The following is a 20,657-nucleotide window of genomic DNA, read 5'->3' as shown; positions in this document are numbered from 1 at the left end:
ATAAAATTTTATGTAAAAGATATTTATATTATATAATAAATATATAATAAATTTTATATATTAAAATTTTTAGGTGAGTAAAAATTGAGATATATCAAAGTAAACAAACTGAAATGTTTTATTATATAATAAAAATTTGTATAATTTTAAAAAAGAATTTTATATATAAAAATTATTTTTATTTTTATAATTTAATTTAAAAGAGACACAGTGAACAGCATGGGGAACAGTCCTTATGATCCAATCACCTCCCACCAGATCCCTTCCCGACACATGGGGATTACAATTCAATGTGAGATTTGGGTGGGGACACAGAGCCAAACTACATGACTAAGTGATGCATCTGCAACTGGTCCAGGAATCATACTTTCTGAGAATCACTGGATTAGAAACATGCTTTTTGAAATCATCAAGCAAGGAAGAGGCTGCTTATTTGAAAATTAACCGCACAGAAGTAAGCTATTGAAATTTTCATTTATGTTGTCTGAGACAACTCGAAAATTGAATTCAATTAGGAAATTTTCTGTTTATGGAGAGAACTCCTAAGAGAAATAATCACTTGAAAAAGTCTCCTTTGGGACCCATCAATGATCTGAACCAGGGTGGCTTAGAAGAAAAGCATGCGTTTTACTTGGCTGAAGGAGCCCAAGAAAGCATTGATAATGAAAACATAGAAGTAAACCAATTCTAATGGCCCATCAGTAAGTAAATATTTGAGGAATCATTTCAAAAGAAGGTGATAAGTACTGGATAAACTTGCTGAAATATTGGATGTGTTTTTGTCCAGAAACTAACTCTATGTGAATGGGACTTTAATAAATGTTTTAAGATCAAAAAACAAATGGCAAGATTTTAGGCCACCGTCATAAAACAAGAGGAAAGTGTGTGCTGTTTTACCTTTATCATCATTCACAAATCCCAAATAAAACCTAGAGAATATTCCTTACTTAACTCTTAAAATGGGACATGATTTTGAAATTTGCTTTTCACACAGAAGATTTTGAAATTTACTTTTCACACATAATATGGCAGCAAAGAGAGCTGTCACTTAATTTATCCTTGCAATTAGAAAAATTTTGAATCCTTATTGCCAGTAACTAAACCCAAAGAAAGAAATTCATTACAGTTGAGTTAGCAAGGCTGCCTGAGGACCACAGTGGTAGACTTTGAATTTAAGAGCTGAATGTCTTTGCTTTTAGATGATTTTTAGAAAATGAATGAAATACTAGACTAGTGGCTTTGTTGAAGACTTAGAACTTCTACATTCTACTGTTCTTTGTTGAATTGGTTCAAATGTTGGTGCACTTTGAAGGTAGCAATGAGAAAAAAGAAAAGTGGGAGACGCCTCATAGTGGTTGCTTTTGCCTACTACAGGAAATGTCTAGCCAATTAAGGTAACTTATGCCAAGTATGGGTTTTGATGCTATGTTTTAGCAACTATTCATTGTTTGATTTGTGGTATATACAGTGTGTCAGTCTCTCAGACCTCAAGTGAGTATGCAAATAATTATTTGATTGTTCAAGCACATAATTTTTTTTCACAGTTCCTAAAGAAAACAGAGTTAAAGGGGCTTTTCAAAATTAATTTCCTTATAGATATCCTTTTTTAAAGGTAGTGGCTTATGAGATATGTATATATACACATATACATGTAAATATTGGACTCTGTTGTGATTGCCTTGTCTGAAGATTGGGTTCATGAATAAGTGATCATATAAATTACAAGAAAAAACACAATTTATTTTGAAAAAGGATCAATAAGAGACAATATCCATGGATGTGGTGTTTTTAAAATTAAACAATCATTTAAATATATATATATAAATAAGAAGGAAATTGTTTATTTACAATTCTGAACATCTTTACCTCAGAAACACTGACATTCAAAAGACAATTCATATTTAGAGTATTGTAACAGAGCACAAAACATGGTTGAAGACTTCAAAAAAACTACATTCTATCAAATAACAGTTAAAAAATTTGAACGATCCTCGAAAATACATTTTTAAACCAATGAAATATCAGTAATATGGTCTCAGATCTTCTATGCCTTATAAGAAAATAATTATGTTACATGAGATAGAGTGACATAATACTGTTAACTAAACTGATATTTCTTTAAAACTGATTTCAAACTTTCAGGTTTGTTGTAACGGAGTGCTGTATAACCCCAAGCCTGGACACCGCTGTTGTGAAGAAAAGTATATCCCATTTGTTCTGAATTCTACTGGAGTTTGTTGTGGTGGCCGAATACAGGAGGCACAACCAAACCATCGGTGCTGCTCTGGGTATTACGCTAGAATTCTACCAGGTGAGGATTATTTCCAGGTGTACTCAAAAACTTTGGGAACCTGAAAACATAAACACGTTGTTCATGTCAGTGAACTATTTCAAACACCTCCCCCTCAACAAAGATTGAACCACAAACACATAGCCAATAACCTGCTCTAAATATTATTTCTCCCTTCTGCCTTGTTAAAATATAAGCAAGGCTAAATTTTAGAAAACAAGAGAACAGAAGGAATTTACAATACCTACTACATAAAGAAATAAATCTGGAGATCTGGTTAACTCCTTTTATCTTGTGGTTTTTTTTTTTTTAATTAACATGACTATATATTTTCACTATTAAATCTGTGAATTGCTGACTGTTCCACTCCATGAAGCTGTTCTCCACTTCCTACATTTCTAATCTGAACTATACATGCATTGTTCCTGGAGAGATTGTAACTGCAAATTTCATTTGTCTAAGAATTCTAGACCACTGGCAGTATTCTCTCGTCATTATAAGTCAGGCAAGGGAAGGAAGAATGCTGCAAAGGGTGGCAAACTGGATTTTTTTCCTTCCTCCCTTTTTAGTATTAGCCAACTTAGCTAGCCATTTTGCTCCAAATTTCAACTACATAAAGAAATGCCTAGTGAATGGGATTGATGGGAATGATGCTAGTAACAACTGGCATTTTTAAAGTACCAAGTCTCTCGCAGGCTCTGTATTAAAGGCTTTACATAGGGATACGTTATGGAATCTTCACAACGCTAGGAAATTGGTATTTTCTCTGCAGTTTACAAGTAAGGAAACTATTTTAGAGAGGATCAATAACATATCCAGATTCGCAGAAGTGAATAGAAGTGAAAGAACTAAAATGTGAATATAGGTATGTCTTTTCTAAATCTATGCTCTTTCGAGTACTTTACTGACTCTTTAACCAAAAAGTATCAACATGTGTTGACAATTTTTTTAAAAGGACTATTTAAGACTTCTAAACTTCTTCATTACTACCACTGTCGATTACAATTTATCCTGCAAAAGTAATTGAGAATACAAAAGTAATTGAGAATACAAATTTTTTCCTACGACTTCAGTTTGATACTGATATCTTCTTTAAAGAACAAGAAATGGATATAGGAGAAAGACAAGAAAGCTAAGTTTATTGGAGGCTGTAGGAAAGCTGAATGCTTTGAGATATCTAGTTTAGGGTGAAATTTATGCCCAACATCTGGTTCATGCACCTTATGTTCAGTATAACTATATCCATCCAAGGCCATGTGAAATGAGACACTGTCTAACCCAGTGTCTTTTTTGCAAAATACTGGAGCAAATATAGAAGGTGTGTCATCACCCAATGGGTTCATCTTGCCCATTGCACAGATAGAGCCAATTTACCAAAACAGTGGTACTACAATAGAGAAAGAGCTTAATAAATGCAGAGCCAGCTAAGCGGGATAGGAGCTTTTACTAAAAACAGTCTCCCAGAAAATTCAAAACCTAGGGTTTGTCTGGGCACAGTGGCTCATTTACACCTGTAATTCTAGCACTTCAGGAGGCCGAGGCGGGTGATCACCTGAAGTCGGGAGATCAAGATCAGCCTGGCCAACATGGCAAAACCCCATCTCTTGTAAAAAAAAATACAAAAAATTAGCTGGGCCTGGTGGCAGGTGCCTGTAATCCCAGCTACTCTGGAGGCTGAGGCAGGAGAATCACTTGAATCTGGGAGGCAGAGGTTGCATTGTGCCAATGCACTCCAGCCTGGGCAACAGAGTAAGACTACGTCTAAAAAAAAAAAAAAAAGAAAGAAAGAAAGAAACCCTAGAGTTCTTTAGTTTTTGGTTTTTTTTTTTTTTTTTTTTTTTTTTTTGCTTTTTGTTTGTTTTGAGGTGGAGTTTCACTCTTGTTGCCCAGGCCAGAGTGCAATTGTGTCCGGATTTGGTGGGTTCTTGGTCTCACTGACTTCAAGAATGAAACCGCCGACCCTCGCGGTGTTACAGCTAGGTGACTCATCTGGAGTTTTTCCTTCCTCCCATGCGGAGTTGTTTGTTCCTCCCGTCCGGAGTTGTCCATTCCTCTGGGTGGGTTTGCGGTCTCGCTGACCTGAGGAGTGAAGCTGCAGACCTTGGCGGTGAGTGTTACAGCTCATAAAGGCCGTGCGGACCAAAAGAGTGAGCAGCAGCAAGATTTACTGTGAAGACTGAAAGAACAAAGCTTCCACAGTGTGGAAAAGGCCTGGGTGCTAAGCCCCTCACTGCCCGGGGCTGGCAGTGCCAGCCCCCTCTCATAGTGCCGCCCGCGATCCCGCGCCCGCCGGGAACTCACGCTGGCCGGTGAGCACTGTGCGCAGCCCGTGTTCCCGCCCGGAACCTCTCCCTCCACACCTCCCCGCAAGCAGAGAGAGCCAGCTTAGGCCTCGGCCAGCGCAGAATGGGGCTCCCACAGTGCAGTGGCGGGCTGAAGGGCTCCTCAAGGCCTCCAGAGTGGACGCTGAGGCCGAGGAGGCGCCGAGAATGAGGGCTGCTACCACGTTGTCACCTCTCACAATGACTTGATCTCCGGCTCTCTGCAACCTCTGCCTCCCAGGTTCAAGCGATTCTCCTGCCTCAGCCTCCTGAGTAGCTGGGATTATAGGCATGTGCCACCACACCTAATTTTGTATTTTTAATGGAGACAGGCATTCTCCATGTTGCTCAAGGTGATTTCGAACTCCTAACTTCAGATGACCCGCCTGCCTTGGCCTGCTAAAAGTTCTGGGATTACAGGCGTGAGCCACCACGCCTGGCCCAACCTAGGGTTTTTTTTTAGGATAGTGCAGTAGGCATAGGGCTAGGGAATGGGGGATGTTTATTGGTAGGGGATAAAATTATAGGGAGTCAGAGCTGTCTCCTCACCCTTAGTCAGTTCCTGGATGGGGACTACAGGATCAGATGAGCCAGTTTACTGGTCTGGGTGATGCTAGCTGGTCCATCAGAATAAAGAGTAAAAAGTACCTTGAACACTAATCTTAGGTTTTACAATAGTGACGTTATCTATGGAAGCAGTTGGGAAGGTTAGGAATCGTGTGGCCTCTGGTGGCATGAACACCTGAGCCATAGTTCCTTGTGGCTAATTTGTTAATTTTACAAAGGTGCTCTGCCCCCCAAGCAAGGAGCAAGTTTGTTTCAGGAAAGGACTGTCATCATTGTTTCGAAGTTTAACTGTAAACTAAACACCTCCCATAGTTATCTTGGCCTATGCCGAGGAATGGACAAGGGTAGCTTGGAGACTAGAAGCAAGATGGAATTGGTTAGGTCAAATTTCTTTCACTGTCATAATTTTCCAGTGTCAGAATTTTCTTACTGTCATAGTTTTTGCAAAGGTGGTTTCAGGTGTCCTGATTAAATACTGCTCAAGTTTACTCAAGGCAGAGAACCTTCACTCATTATTTTTCCTTACAATTCATAGAAAAAAAAACATACATTTTTTATAGCAGTGCTGTTATTTCTTTATCAAAAATATTTCAAACTTGAATAAGTTATAGTAAACCAGATTTTCCAAGTTAGAAAAATGTAAAAATGTGTATGGAAATAAGAGTTTTGTAGAAAACTGTTAAACTTCTTCATACTACAGCTCACAATGTCAACAATAGATCAAATACTGTTAAATGCTTTACTTTCTCAAAATAAGTTGCATTTGGGAGTTTTCATGTATGGTTCATATCTGCCCTTGCTTACAAATAATTGCTATGAAATTATAATTACAGTGATGAGATGCACATTTTGTGTTGTTCAATTCCTACCATTCTTCATACCAGTAGACCAAGTTGATCATGGAACTAAATAATAGTGTTTTCATTTCCACATCACATTAAAGTTTTTGATGTTATGATTTGCAACCAACTATTCAAAGTCTGCAAAATATCCTCTGTCCCTTAAAGCTAATGAAAAATACTTATTTACATCTATCACTACTACTAACTCAGGACACTTGCCTGTGACTTTCTCAATGCTAACACAAGTAGTCAGATTTTGAACTGACAGCACAATCTACTTTTGTTAGGTTTCAAAATAAAATTTAACATTTTTCTCAAAAATGAAATAACTCGTGGAAGCTCAGAAGTTGTCACTGATATTATATAAGCCTTTTAATAATTAATTTTTAGACCAAGGGTTTTAAAAATATTTATTGTCTGTATCTATAAATACATGTTTCTGAACACCTAAAGCATTTTAATATTTACCAAACCATTGAGCATACCCCAAATTTTGATTCTTTTTTAAGTAGTTCATTTTTCATAGTATTACAATGCCTACTCTGGTGAAGAGAAAAGGAAAAAGGCAATCTCATGAAATAATCAAAGAGTGTTTTGCTCCAATCATTAATCTCACTGTACCTAAATGAAGAGATTATTTTGTGACCTCTGTCCTCAGCTCCGTGGTCTTTGTTAACTAGTTTAACACTGGTTACATTGAGGGGAAAAAAAGCACAATGGTCCCAAATCCTGTTGCATGTAAATGTGATTTAAATCTGGTCACTAGTCTGCCAGTTCAAGACCAAGATGGGTATAGGCATTTTGATATGTATAGATTAGTCTGAAATATTGATAAATATGTGCTTTATTTTTTTCTCACGACTTTCTTCCATAACACCCCATAACAAAGAGCAGAAGAGAAAAGAATGCTCATTTCTCTCCCTTTTTTATAAACATGCTAATGACCTCAAGTAAATGTTAATGTGGGTCATTCTTTGATAAGAATAACAATTAACTGTTACACTGCATGGTAGTTTTTAGAGAGAAAACATTTTCCAGTCTGGCCTGAAATAGATTAATTTTGAGAGGTTAATGAGAAGGTGACTGATCCTTGTATCTTATGTCTAATAGCCCTTTTTTGAGGAAAAGAAATTAGTTTTATTTCTCATTGATATAATCCACATCTTTTTTTTTTGAAGTCTTTTCTTCTGTCAGTAACTGAATAAGATTCTGAGGGATTCAGAAAAATATGACTAAAATATCTAAACCAGTTAACATTTTTTATGCTCAAAAGAGGCTTTTAAAAAAAGTGTTGGCTTTCCCCATGTAGACGTGTACACTATGTTTCCTCTAAGATCACCATTGTCCTAAGTGGTGTTTAATTACCTGATGTTGCCCTGTGCCATGGGATACATTATCTTAAAGTTTACCAAAGAGGGACATTATGTTCTCTGAATGTGAAGACAAAAAATATGGCAACTGCATTTCAGACCAAGCAGAGTTATTTTACCCAGAGGAACATAACAAATACAGTAATTTTACTTTTACAATAAGCTCATGGCTCCTTCATTGGTCTCTGGTAGCATCATCATGGAAACTTTTACTAAATTCCCTTTTACTTAGAGATACCATATTATAGGATCCTTTCAAAGATAATTGACTAAGCCAAGTGTCTCCTGAATTCTAGAAATTCATATTTTGAGAAAATCCTGAGTATGTCTTGATCCCCTCCTGGATATTTACCCTAGAGAAAAGCAAATTTATGTTCACACAAAAACCTGCACATGAATGTTTACCGCAGCTGTAGTCATTACTGCCAAAACCTGGAAACAATTCAAATGTCCCTAAGTGAGTAAATGGACAAACTGGAACAAAGGAATACTATGTAGCAATAAAAAAGAACAAAGTATTGATAAGTGCCAAGAAGATATCATGCCCAGTGAAATAAACCAGTCTCAAAAAGCTACGAACTGTGAGACTGCATTTACATGACATACTATACAAGACAAGCCATAGTTTAGGAGATAAAAGTCGACAGTTGCCAAGGGTAATGGATGAGAAGGAAATATGACTATACAGGGATAGCATGAGGGTGTTCTGGGGGGTGATGAAACTCCTTTGTATCCTGGTGGTGTCTCTTCATTGAAATTCATGGAAGTGTGCACCCAAAAAAAGTAATGGTCCTGAAGAATATTTTTTAAATAAAATTTTTTTTTTGTATTTTTAGTAGAGACGGGGTTTCACCGTATTAGCCAGGATGGTCTCGATCTCCTGACCTCGTGATCCGCCCGTCTCGGCCTCCCAAAGTGCTGGGATTACAGGCTTGAGCCACCGCGCCCGGCCTAAATAAAATATTTTTAAAAGACTTTGCCTTAGAATTCTATTTCCATTTTCCACATGGGAAAAATGGGACATAGAAACATGGCCAAGACACACAGCTAATCAAAATAGGAATTCTCGTGATTAAATTTTAGGGTGAGCTCTTAGAGATGGTGTGTTTTATAATAATGTGATGACTGTGTATGAATGACTTAATGTATTTTTCTCATATATTGGTAGAACAGAAAGATAGCAAATATATTTCCATTAAAATTACAACGAACATACCTATTTTTAAAAGAAAGAAAGCAAAAGTGTCTTAGTCAGTGATGACTATTTCAAGTAATATTTCATGTTCACATTCTTATGAAAGACTATGTTTTGTGTAGTGTTTCAGTGATTTGATGCTGAGTAATTAGTGGATAAGATACTGGTTCTGGAGTCAAGCTTCCTGGCTCCACATCCCATTTCTTTCACCTCTTAGTTGTTTGACCTTCATTAAGTAACTTTAGGAATATTAGCGGGATATTAATGTTTCTGATGTCCATTGGGCTGCTGAGTTATAATACCCAAAGCTAGCCCAATCTTTTATATCCAAACAGAAAAAACATGTTTAGTAATTGGGGAGCACATGAGTAAAGGGGACTAACAGGCCTCCTTTAAATGGCAAAGTTTCTAATGAATCTTTTCAGAGCAAGGACTCGGGGTGTCCACTTTCATCAGATCATATAAAGGGATAGCCAGTTCTCAAAAGCTAAGATTCAAACATCTAATGACCTTTGAGATCCTATGAAACCAAGGATCCTTGTTGATTCTATGAGGCCAAGCAATTCTCTAAGTTGACCTTTAGCAACTAGCCAGGGAAAGTCATGAAGAGCTTCCAAACTTTGAGGAGAAAAGGACTTTCCATTTTGCAAACTGTCAAGCCTAGAATTTAAGTCCTAGTAAAAGCACTTTGTGCTGACAAAATTGACATTTAGAGACTTTATGTCGATTGTATGCTACCACTTTGACAAATACAGGGAATCAGTTTTTCAAGACTATCTGGAGAGCATGACAGATGATCATTCACATATTGTACAACAGTTGAATCTTATAGAGGAAATTAAATATCACTCAGTTTGTTTCCTATTGCTGCTATAGCTCATTACCAGAAGCTTTGTGGCTTAAAACCACACAAACTTACCTTATACATCTCAATATCAGAAGTTTGAAATGGGTCTCATTGAGCTAAAACCAAGAAGTTAACAAGAGCTGCATTCCCCTCTGGAGGTGAGAACCCATTTTCTTGCCTTTTACACCTTGCAGAGGCTGCTCACATTCTTTGGCTTGTGGACCCCTTCCATTTTCCAGGCCAACAATGACCAGTTGAACTTTTCTCACATCATATTATTAAAATTAATCACATCAGTTGTTTTCTTTCCTCTTTGCTATGTAACATAACATAGTCACAGGCTCCAGGGATGAGGATGTGGATGTCTTTGGGAGGCCATGTTGTGCTCACCATAGTAAGGTAATGGTTAAGCAATTGTGAGAATTAAGAAGCCGTTGTTGTAAACTGTTGGGGAGTAACTGTCACAAATGAAACAAAAAAGATACTGTGAGCAGGAGTGCAAGAATATATGAAAAAAATTCTAAGTATAGATCTGCTATAAATTAAGCAGCTGCCTCAGGGAGTGGCAGTAGGATGGTATTAGGGTTGGGAACTACAGGGAAATGGGGGAGTGCAATCTTGTTAATGATACTTAAATCTTGTACAAAGTGATGACACTTAAATCTTGTCCAAAGTGGTACACAAGTCTTTTATCATTTTGATAGAGTGAACAGTGAACTACAAGCACTGGTACAGGGAATAATGAGGTATTATACCAACTGAGGTAACTTTCTGGAGGTATGTAGATACAATGGACCAAGTTATTAAATACTGTTCTTTTTAGTAGATTTCGGGCCAGTTTCGAGAAATGCATAACCAGATTGATAGACATCTTTAAGGGGTTAGCATCCTGTATGAATCCCACATCTGAGCAGTTTTTGCCCCAGAGGATCTTGGAGACACATTCAAAGTCAGAGATGTTAATCACAAAGGCATCAGGTAATTAGCTGGTGGCACCACCAAATTATAGACCAGGCATTCTTCTCCTGGGAGCTACAGAAAGAGACTGTCAGGTTCACATTTAATGCTGGTATCTCATTTACAAAGTGGATCTCTTCTCAACAGATGAACTGAAGTGGAATTACTGAACAAAAAATGTGTTGATTCAAGAGAAAGAAAAATAAAGGCAGAATCTGAAAATTATTTGATATGTCTACCACTGAGAGAGTTGATTATTCCTAGGAAGGGATAATGGAAAATTAAAAGGGTTTTTCATAGATAATATACCTACCCCCAGTATCAATCTTCTATTTTTACAATTGCATAGAAATTTCTCTCTTTCTATGTCAAGGGCAGTTGTGGATAGATGAGAGCAGCTACTTTCACAGAGAGGTGCTGTTTTGTCAGTTGGTCCTTTTATTTTTTTGATTGTGTCTTTCTAAGATATACTAATAAAGGCAGAGTAAGTGTTCTCCCAGTGTCCCTTACAATATTGAAGGTTGTTTTTGTGTAGACTAGACATAGAGGTGTCCTCATTCTTTGCTTTATCTAATGGCTTAATCCCAAAAGCTATTAATGTGGTCTGAATTTTATTCTTTTTTCTGAGCCAAAGTATCTTCTAAGTGTTTAGCAAGCTCTTGTAATTTAGAAGGAAGGGACAATCTACTGTCTTATCTTCAGTTTTATGGGAAGTTATGATACCTTCTTCACTCATCTTGAGACTAGAGTATTCCGGAAGGTGGTAGTAAAGTGATCTCTGAAGCCAGGCATGGATTTATTTTTTCCTTGTTTACGGGACCTTTTTATGGTAAAATATACACAACATAAAATTTATCATTTTAACCATTTTTTAAGCACAGAGTTCAGTGGCATTGAGTACATTCACATTGTGGTACAATCTTTACCACCATCCATCTCTAGAACTCTTTCATCTTCTCAAACTGAGACTCTGTTTCCATTAAGCACTAACTTTCCACTCCCCATTAGCTTCAACCCATGGGAATCACCATTCTGTTTTTGGTCTCTATGAATTTGACTACTGTAGGTACCTAATATAATTGGAATCATACAATATTTGTCTTTTTGTGTCTTGCTTATTTCACTTAGCACATTTTCAAGGGCCATTCATGTTGTCGTATGTCAGGATTTTATTCCTTTTTAAGGTCAAATAATGTCTCATTAGATATATGTAACACATTTGTATTCATTTATTCATCAGTGGACATTTGGGTTATTTCTGCCTAGTGACTATTACGGTTAAAGCTGCCGTAAACATTCATGTATAAATGTACAAATTTCTGTTCAATCTCCTGTTTTCAATTCTTTTGAGTTTATACCCAGAAGTGGAATTGCTGGATCATATGGTAATTCTATGTTTAATTTTCTTTTTAAGAACTGCCATACTGTTTTGTGGAACATTTTAACATTTTATATTCCCAACAACAATGCACAAGTGTGTCAATTTCTCCATATTCTTGCTGATGCTTGTTATTTTATGTTTTTTATAACTATCCTAATGAGTATCAAGTGGCATCTCATTGTGGTTTTGATTTGCATTTTCCTACTTATTACTAATATTGAGCATATTTTCATGTGTTTATTGGCTATTTGTATATCTTCTTTGAAAAAAGGTCTATTAAAGTTATTTGCCCATTTAAAAAATACGGTCTTTGTTTTATGTTTTTGAGTTATAGAAGTTCTTTATACATTCTGGATACTACTTCCTTATCAGATATATAATTTTAATATATTTTTCTCATGAGTTGCCTTCTCACTGGCTGATAGTATTCTTCGATGCCAAAAAGTTATTAATATTAATTATGATGAATCCAATTCATCTTTTTTCCTTATTGCTTCTGCTTTCAGTGTCATAGCCAAGAAATCATTGACAGAGCCAATGTCATGAAATTTCCCCTTTACTTTCTTCTAAGAATTTTAAGTTTTAGCTTTTACATCTAGATCTTTGATCCATTTTGAGTTAGTTTTGGTATATGATATAAAGTAAGGGTTCAATATCATTCTTTGGCATGTGGGTATTCAACTTTTCCAACATTAAAAAAAAAAAAAAAAAAAGTCCTTTCCCCATTAAATGGTCTTGGCACCTTTGTTGAAAATCATTTGCCCATATTTGCAAGGGTTCATTTTTAGGATCTCTGTTCTATCACATTGGTCTATATATCTGCCTTTGTGCCAGTAACACACTTTTGATTACTGTAACTTTGTAGTAAGTTTTGAAATCAGAAAGTGTGAGATCTCCAACTTTGTTCTTTTTCAGTGTTGTTTTGACTATTTGGAGTTTTTTGAGATTCCATGTGAATTTTATAATGGCTTCTTCTGATTCTGCAAAAAGCATTGGGATTTTGATAAGGATCGAATTGATTCTGTAGATCACTCGAGCAGTATTGGCACCTTAACAATATTAAGGCTTCCAATCCATAAACATGGGATGTTCTTCCATTTGGTTGTCTTCTTTAATTTCTTTAAACAACATTTTGTGGTATTTCAGTCTTTCACTTTCTTGGTAAGCTCATTCTTAAGTATTTCATTTTTTTGATGTTATTGTAAATAAAATAATCTTATTACTTTTATTTTCAGATTATTCATTCTTAGTGTATAGAAACATGCCTGGTTTTTCTATGCTGACTTTGTATCCTGATACTGTGCTGAATTTGTTTATTAGTTGTAACAGGTTTGTTTTTTTTTTTTTAGAATCTTTGGAGTTTTCTCTATATGATATGTTCTCTGAGAACACACAGTTTTGCTTCTTCCCTTTCAATTTGGAAGCCTTTTATTTTTTTCTCTTGCCTAATTGCTCTAGCTGTAATATCCAATATTATGTAGAATACAAGTGGCAAAGGGTAGCATCCTTTTCTTGTTTCTGATTTTAGAGGAAAAGTTTTCAGTCTTTCACTGTTGAGTATGACATTAGGTATAGGTTTTTCTCATATATTCTTGATTATGTTGAGGTAGTTTTCACCTATTCCTATTTTCTTGATTGGTTTTATAATGAAAGAGGTTGAATTTTGTCAAATATTTGTTCTACATCAACTGAGATAATCATGTGTTTCTTTTTTTCCCTTTTTTCTATTGATATAATGTGTTACATTGATAAGTTTTCACATGTTGACCCATCCTGGTATTCCAGGAATATATCCCACTTGGTCATGTTGCAGAATCATTTTAATGTGCTTTTGAATTCAGTTTTCTAGTATTCTGTTGAAGATTTTTGCATCAATATTCATAAGAGCTATTGATTTTAACTTTTTTCTTGTAGTTTCTTTGGTAAGTTGTATGTTTCTAGTAATTTGTTCATTTCATCCAGTGAGATGGATTTTTGACCAATAAATTTGGGCAGAAAAGATCTCAAGGATAGCTGCTAAGAGTTATTGTCCCATTTTTTATACTCCTTATATATCTATGTATAGTTAAATATTGTCCCATATTTTTATATCATTTTGGTAAATAGTACATCTTGCTTTTACTCAACAAATTTTAGGATATCCAGTGCTCACCCAAAGGTGAATTAATTGAGAAGAGGAAGTCCAGGGCTACAAATCCCTAAGGCAGTCCTAAATTCTTCAGTGGATTTGTGCCATTTCTTAAGAAAGCTTGACAAGTCATTAATTGGATTATAGAAATCTTACCTGGACCATGGTTGAAGGCCATAAGACCCACCAGACTGATCATCATACTCACATATCTTATATAATGAAGAGATGTTGTCCAGGGGAAAAGATACGTTCAAGAAAGAATGGTAGAGAAAAGGGAAGAAGGTCTGTTGAAGGTCTAGGAAGAAGAGGAGGAACAGGACAAGAGAGAGAAGGAAGTCGGGGTTTGGAGGGCCACGAGGGAAGGGAAAATGAAGTTTGGATTTTAGATCCACCAAGTTTTTATTAGTTCTTTTGAAAGTATCCTTAAGGGAAGCCATTTACCAAAGTTTCTGTCTTTTAGAGTTGTCTTTATACCAAACAAATAAACAAGCTAACTCTTGGTATTTAGAATATTTGAGTCCTTTGATCTTAAGGTACCAGGCAAAAGATTATCTAAGTCTGTTTTTTTGTTTGTTTGTTTTTGTTTTTTAGATATGCCCAGGCTGGAGTGCAGCGAAGCAATCCTAGCTCACTGCAAACTCTGCCTCCTGCCTCCTGGGTTCAAGCAGTTCTCGTGCCTCAGCCTCCTGAGTAGCTGGGACTACAGGCATGCACCACCAAGCCTGGCTAATTTTTTTTATTTTTAGTAGAGATGGGGTTTCACCATGTTGGCCAGGCTGGTCTCTAACTCCTGGCCTCAAGTTATCCACCCGCCTTGGCCTCCCAAAGTGCTGGGATTACATGCGTAAAGCACTGCATCTGTTGGATTATCTTATTCTTATATCAGGTTTCCCAGATCGTCATGTGAAGAGAAATGTAGCAAAATTCAGTGTGTGACATAACCCAAAGAAGTACTAGTACACTGACTTAAATACAGTATTTTTTACCTCCTCTCATGTAATTAACCTTCCCAATGGGAGTGTTTTTGTTTGGTTGTACAAATATAGTTTGGTTTAGGAAATTATAATCATAAGCAATATAAATGTATCAATAGTTGGTTTTTGAATCCACTCTACTTTCCAAAAGAAAATTACTCAAAACAAAAATGTATTCCTAGATGTTTTTCTATAATACCACATAATCTATGTCACCAGACCTAATGGTGAGGAAATAGACAACATAGACTTACTTGTAAGTTGTCCTGTGTGTATCTGATCTGACACACGTTTATACACAAAACTTTGGAGTCATTTGGAAATTTTGCAGCTCCAATATGATAATATTCTCTCTAGTAATTCTGTCAATCAGTTGGGATCTGCAAGATGATTGTGATAAAAGTTAATTGTGAGTCATAGCATATTTTTTTAACTGATGTAATGATTATTATTGTCCTAAATTGACAGGTGAAGTATGCTGTCCAGATGAACAGCACAATCGGATTTCTGTTGGCATTGGTGATTCCTGCTGTGGCAGAATGCCGTACTCCACCTCAGGAAACCAGATTTGCTGTGCTGGGAGGCTTCATGATGGCCATGGCCAGCAGTGCTGTGGCAGACAGATTGTGAGCAACGATTTAGAGTGTTGTGGTGGAGAAGAAGGAGTGGCATACAATCGCCTTCCAGGTAGGGGGCCCAGGTCTACCTTTCAGTAGATGGAGGATCGGAGAAGCAGGGAGAGTGAGAAATTTGCCCTAGAAATAAAACAAATAAGTAATTAAACCTCACATTGGTTATATCTAATGCAATAATTTGGAACATACTGTTTAACACATAACAATGTAATCTCCCAATTTTTACATGTATCTCATGTATTTCATAAAAACACATCAATTTTTTTCCTCTTGAAAAAGTCATGTCCACCAAAAAAAATCCCACACATGAATACATTGGTTATGAATGAAAAGAATATTTTCTAGCAAATAGTATACAAAATTATTATAATGATATTGTATTATAATTCTTTTACTCCTTATTCTACTGTGTGAAGCTAACACTAATATTAATAACAATAAGTATTTTTGAATGAATACTAAGACACTCTACCAATATTTTATATATTATTACCTCAAATAATCTTCACAATAATCTTACATGATAGGTACTATTATTATCTACATTTTAAAAGTGAAGAAACTGAAGTTCAGACATTAGATATTAGATGTTAGTTTCCACTTGCTAAATACCACACAGTCAGATCCAGATTTTGGGAGGCCTGACACTTATGTTATTGGAGGTAAGGCTTTTAAAGACAAGAAAATTAAAATATGAAGTCAGTGTTCACAGCATCTTCACCAGGCATAGATTCCATCTCAAGAAGCCACTTTCTTTGCTCCTCCTTAAGAAGCAACTCCTCATCTGTTAGTTTTATGATTGCAGCAATTCAATTACCTCTTCAGGCTTCACTTCTAATTCCAGTTCTCCTGCTATTTCCCTACATCTGCAGTTATTTTTTTTCTTTTTGAGTCTAAAACCCCTCAGTCATCCATGAGGGTTGGAATCAACTTCCTCTAAACTCCTGTTAATGTTGATATTTTGACTTCTTCCCATGAATCATGAATATTCTTAATTGCATCTAAAATTGTGAATCCTTTCTAAGTTTTCAGTTTACTTTGCCCAGATCCATCAGAGGAATTACTATCTATGGCAGTTGTAGCCTTACAAAATATATTTTTAAATAAAAAAACTTGAAAGTCAAAATGACTACTTGACCCATGGGCTGCCGAATAGATGCTGTGTTAATAGGCATGTAAACATCAATCTTCTTTTCTATTTCCATCAGAGCTCTTGGATGACCAGATGCATTGTCAGTGAGTATTGATATTTTAAAAGAAATATTTTTTCTGGCAGTAGGTCTCAATAATGAGCTTTAAAAACATAGTAAACCATATTGTAAACAGATACGTAATCATACAGCCTTTTTGTTCCATTTACAAGCACAGGCAGAATAGATTTAGCATAATTATTAAGGGCCCTAGAATTTTTGCAGTGGTCAGTGAGCATGGGCTTCCACTTAAAGACACCAGCTGCTTTCACCCCCCAACAAGAGGGTCAGCCTGTCCTTTGAAACTTTGAAACCAGGCATTGACTTTTTCTCTCTACCTATGAAAGCTCTAGTTGGCATCTTCTTCCAGTGTGAGGCTATTTCATCTACAATGAAGATCTGTTGTTTAGTGTAGCCACCTTCATCAATGATCTTACCTAAGTCTTCTGGGTAACTTGAGGCAGCAGTTTCTACAACAGCACTTGCTGCTTCACTTTGCAATTTTATGTTATGGATATGGCTTTTTTTCTTAAACCTCATGAACCAACTTCTGTTAGCTTCCAACTATTCTTCTGCAGCTTCCTCACCTCTCTCAGACTTCATAGAATTGAAGAGAGTAAGAGCCTTGCCTGGACTAGGCTTTGGCTTAAGGGAATGTTGTGACTGATTTGATCTTCTATCCAGACCACTCGAAGTTTCTTTTTTTTTTTTTTTTTTTCTTGAGGCAGAGTCTCACTCTGTCGACCGGGATGGAGTACTGTGGCCGGATCTCAGCTCACTGCAAGCTCCGCCTCCCGGGTTCACGCCATTCTCCTGCCTCAGCCTCCCGAGTAGCTGGGACTACAGGCGCCCGCCACCTCGCCCGGCTAGTTTTTGTATTTTTTAGTAGAGACGGGGTTTCACCGTGTTAGCCAGGATGGTCTCGATCTCCTGACCTCGTGATCCGCCCGTCTCGGCCTCCCAAAGTGCTGGGATTACAGGCTTGAGCCACCGCGCCCGGCCCGAAGTTTCTTCATATCAGCAATAAGGCTGTTTCACTTATCATTCATGATAAGTGAAATAGAAATCTTACCTGGACCATGGTTGAAGGCCATAAGACCCACCAGATTGTTTATCATGCTCACATACCTTTTAAGATGTAATGAAGAGATATTGTCCAGGGGAAAAGATATGTTCAAGAAGGAGTGGGAGAGAAAAGAGAAGAAGGTCTGTTGAAGGTGTGGGAAGAAGAGGAGGAGTATTTTGATTTTCTTCAAAAACTGTTCCTTTGCATTCATAACTTGGCAAACTGTTGGTCATGAGAGGTCTAGTTTTTGGCTTATCTTGGTTTTCAACATGCCTTCCTCGATAAGCCTAATCATTCCTAGCTTTTGATTTAGAGTGAGAGACATGAGACTCATACTTTCACATGAACACTTAGAGGCCATTGTAAGGTTATTAATTGGCCTAATTTCAATATTGCTGTGCCTCAGAGAATAGGAAGGCCCAAGGAGAGGGAGAAAGATAAGGGAAAGGCAGGTCTGTAAAGCAGTCAGTACACACAGGACACTCATCAATTAAGCTTTCTGTCTTATAATAATAATGAAAAAGCTTAAAATATTGTGAGAATCATCAAAATGTGACACAGAAACATGAAGCAAGTACATGCTATTGGAAAATTGGCACCAATACACATGCTTAATTCAGGGCAACCACAAACCTTCAATTTGTAAAAAAAAAAAAGCAGTATCTGCAAAGTGCAATAAATCAAACCACAATAACATGAGGTATGCCTGTGATACTAAACTACTATATGCCTTTTTAATTCTCATTCTCTCGTATGTGTACAGCAGAGCTTTACAGAAGTTACATGATGTGATTTGCAACAGATCAAATGCAGAATGAGAAAAAAAATTAAATTGCCTTCTCTTAACTGAACGTTAAAGAAGCTTGCAAAAATGTAACACAATGTCATTCTTCTCACTATTTTTTTTATTTGAAAAACGTATTTATGCTTCATAAATATGTTAGCATGTTATGGATTTGTTATATTTATGTCTAAATGCATTAATAAAAAATATATCAAAAATTTCTGCTGTAAGTTTTAACACAGTACATATCAACAGGTAAAACCCATATAAATAAAAGGTATTTGGGGTCCTCAATAATTTGTAAGTTCTTAGAGGATCCTGAGACCATAATTTGAGAACCACTGCTTAAAGTCATAGCAATGTCTACTAGAAAATTATGACAATTAATTAGTTATCCTGTACTGTAACTAACCTGTTGAATACCTCCTCCTCCTACTTTAGGTGAAGTAGCTAATAACAGGTCTATTAAAGATAGAATCAAGGTGACAGGGAGGATGCAAAAGTGTTCCCCCCTGTATACCCTAATACATCAGAGTTTAAAAATGACAGCAAAATATTTGATTTTAGTGTGTTTGTTCATCTGTAACTTTTTAAAAGAATTAGTCTACTGCCATACTCCTTCCTTTGTTAAATATGTATTATGTAATAACCATATTCAAGATATCATTCTTGGTGCTTGGCAAGTGTAAAAATGGCCAAGATTCCATTTTTATCCTCAAGAACTTACAACCTAATCAAGGAGAAAATTACCTACAAGTTTTTACACAGGCCGTAAGAGAGGGATGAATGCATGCATATTCTTAAGACTGAGAGATCACTCCAGTCAAAGTAATGAAGGGGGTTGTTCCATTGGATTGGAATCTCAAACAGTGAGTATGATTTTGGCAGGCATGGCTTGAGCTAAACTGTGAAATCAGCAATCCGTAAAATACAAATAGTAGTGAGGACTACAAGAGGTATACACCTTGTGAAAGGAAGAAAGGAGATAAATCTGAGTAGGCAAAAGGATTTGAATATTAGGATTTGAATATTATTTAGCGCTCAGGGAAGAGTCAATATGATGATAAGACTTGTAGTTTAAGATTAAATTTAGGTCGCAGAACAAATGCAAAAGAGAAGGAAAGAGAAGTCAGCACACCACTGGCATAAAATAAAATGCATCTGTTTGAAGAAGGGGAATGGAGGTTACTGTCCACTAGGACAGTGGTTCTTAATTTGTTTTCCTTTTGAATCTTTTGAAAGTTACAAACCCTCACTCTGAATAATAGTGCATAGAATACATGCAAAAATTTGCTTGTAATTTTATCCACCCTTGAACTCCATCCATGAACTCAAATTTCAGAATCACTTTTTTATTTACTCAAAATGATGTTGCATGCCAGTCAAACGTTTCTTACACAAGTGGTGACAGCCCTCAACTCCTGCGAATCAAGAAAAGCTCTAGAGTTTTTTATGGTATTCTACAGCTCTGCCAACTCTTATAGTGGACTGAAGGAATAATAGTTTTACAAAGGAAAAAAAATCTCTTTTTATTCTCTTGACCTTCCTTCCTGCAGTTTGCACTGAAAATAGACAGGTTCCACATGTATTTTTCCTCTCTCTGCTGCCGTTCACTCCTGTCGCCCCTAATGACTGTGACCTTAATGACCTTCCAGAATATCCATATGGCCCTTTTTCTCCTCAACCTAGCGACAAACAGCATACCTGCTACATACGGGTTTGGATCTCATAATATCATTCCTAAGCCTGGCCTCTCTCGCTGGCTGGCATTGTGTGCCTGCCACGAGACCGGGCTGGCTCATAAAACATCTCTTTATGTACTTTATTACTTAAACTCTTTTATTTGCCTGCAGGAGCCCTTTAACAAAATCACATTGAATTGACTTTCTCACACCAAATCAAATCTCCCTGGTCCCAGTTCAGTTGTCTTTGTCAATATGTATTTTATAAATGGAGTGAATTAACAGATGCTGTTGGAACAGAAGTGCTGGGGTGGCGTTTATGTTTTTAGTGCTCTCTCTGGGCAGATGAGTTGTGTAGAAGTGTTATACAGGTATCTCGGGATGAAAGTCATGCGCGTCATTTCAGTGGATATGTATTCTTAGCC

At 36.6% G+C, this 20,657-nt stretch overlaps 1 protein-coding gene across 1 annotated transcript in view; it reads left to right on the top strand.

The window, feature by feature from the left end:
• Positions 1-20,657, top strand: part of USH2A (usherin) — a 798,346-nt gene that overhangs the window by 611,580 nt on the left and 166,109 nt on the right. The window contains exons 48-49 of the mRNA XM_023203737.1: positions 2,143-2,311; positions 15,344-15,562. Coding sequence (XP_023059505.1) covers positions 2,143-2,311; positions 15,344-15,562 — 388 coding nt within the window. The remainder of the gene's footprint in view (positions 1-2,142; positions 2,312-15,343; positions 15,563-20,657) is intronic.

Source organism: Piliocolobus tephrosceles, chromosome 1 (genome assembly GCF_002776525.5).
Source record: "Piliocolobus tephrosceles isolate RC106 chromosome 1, ASM277652v3, whole genome shotgun sequence".
Classification (NCBI taxonomy): domain Eukaryota; kingdom Metazoa; phylum Chordata; class Mammalia; order Primates; family Cercopithecidae; genus Piliocolobus; species Piliocolobus tephrosceles.
The sequence above is the reverse complement of the archived record's forward strand: the minus strand, read 5'-3'. Positions and strand labels throughout refer to the sequence as shown.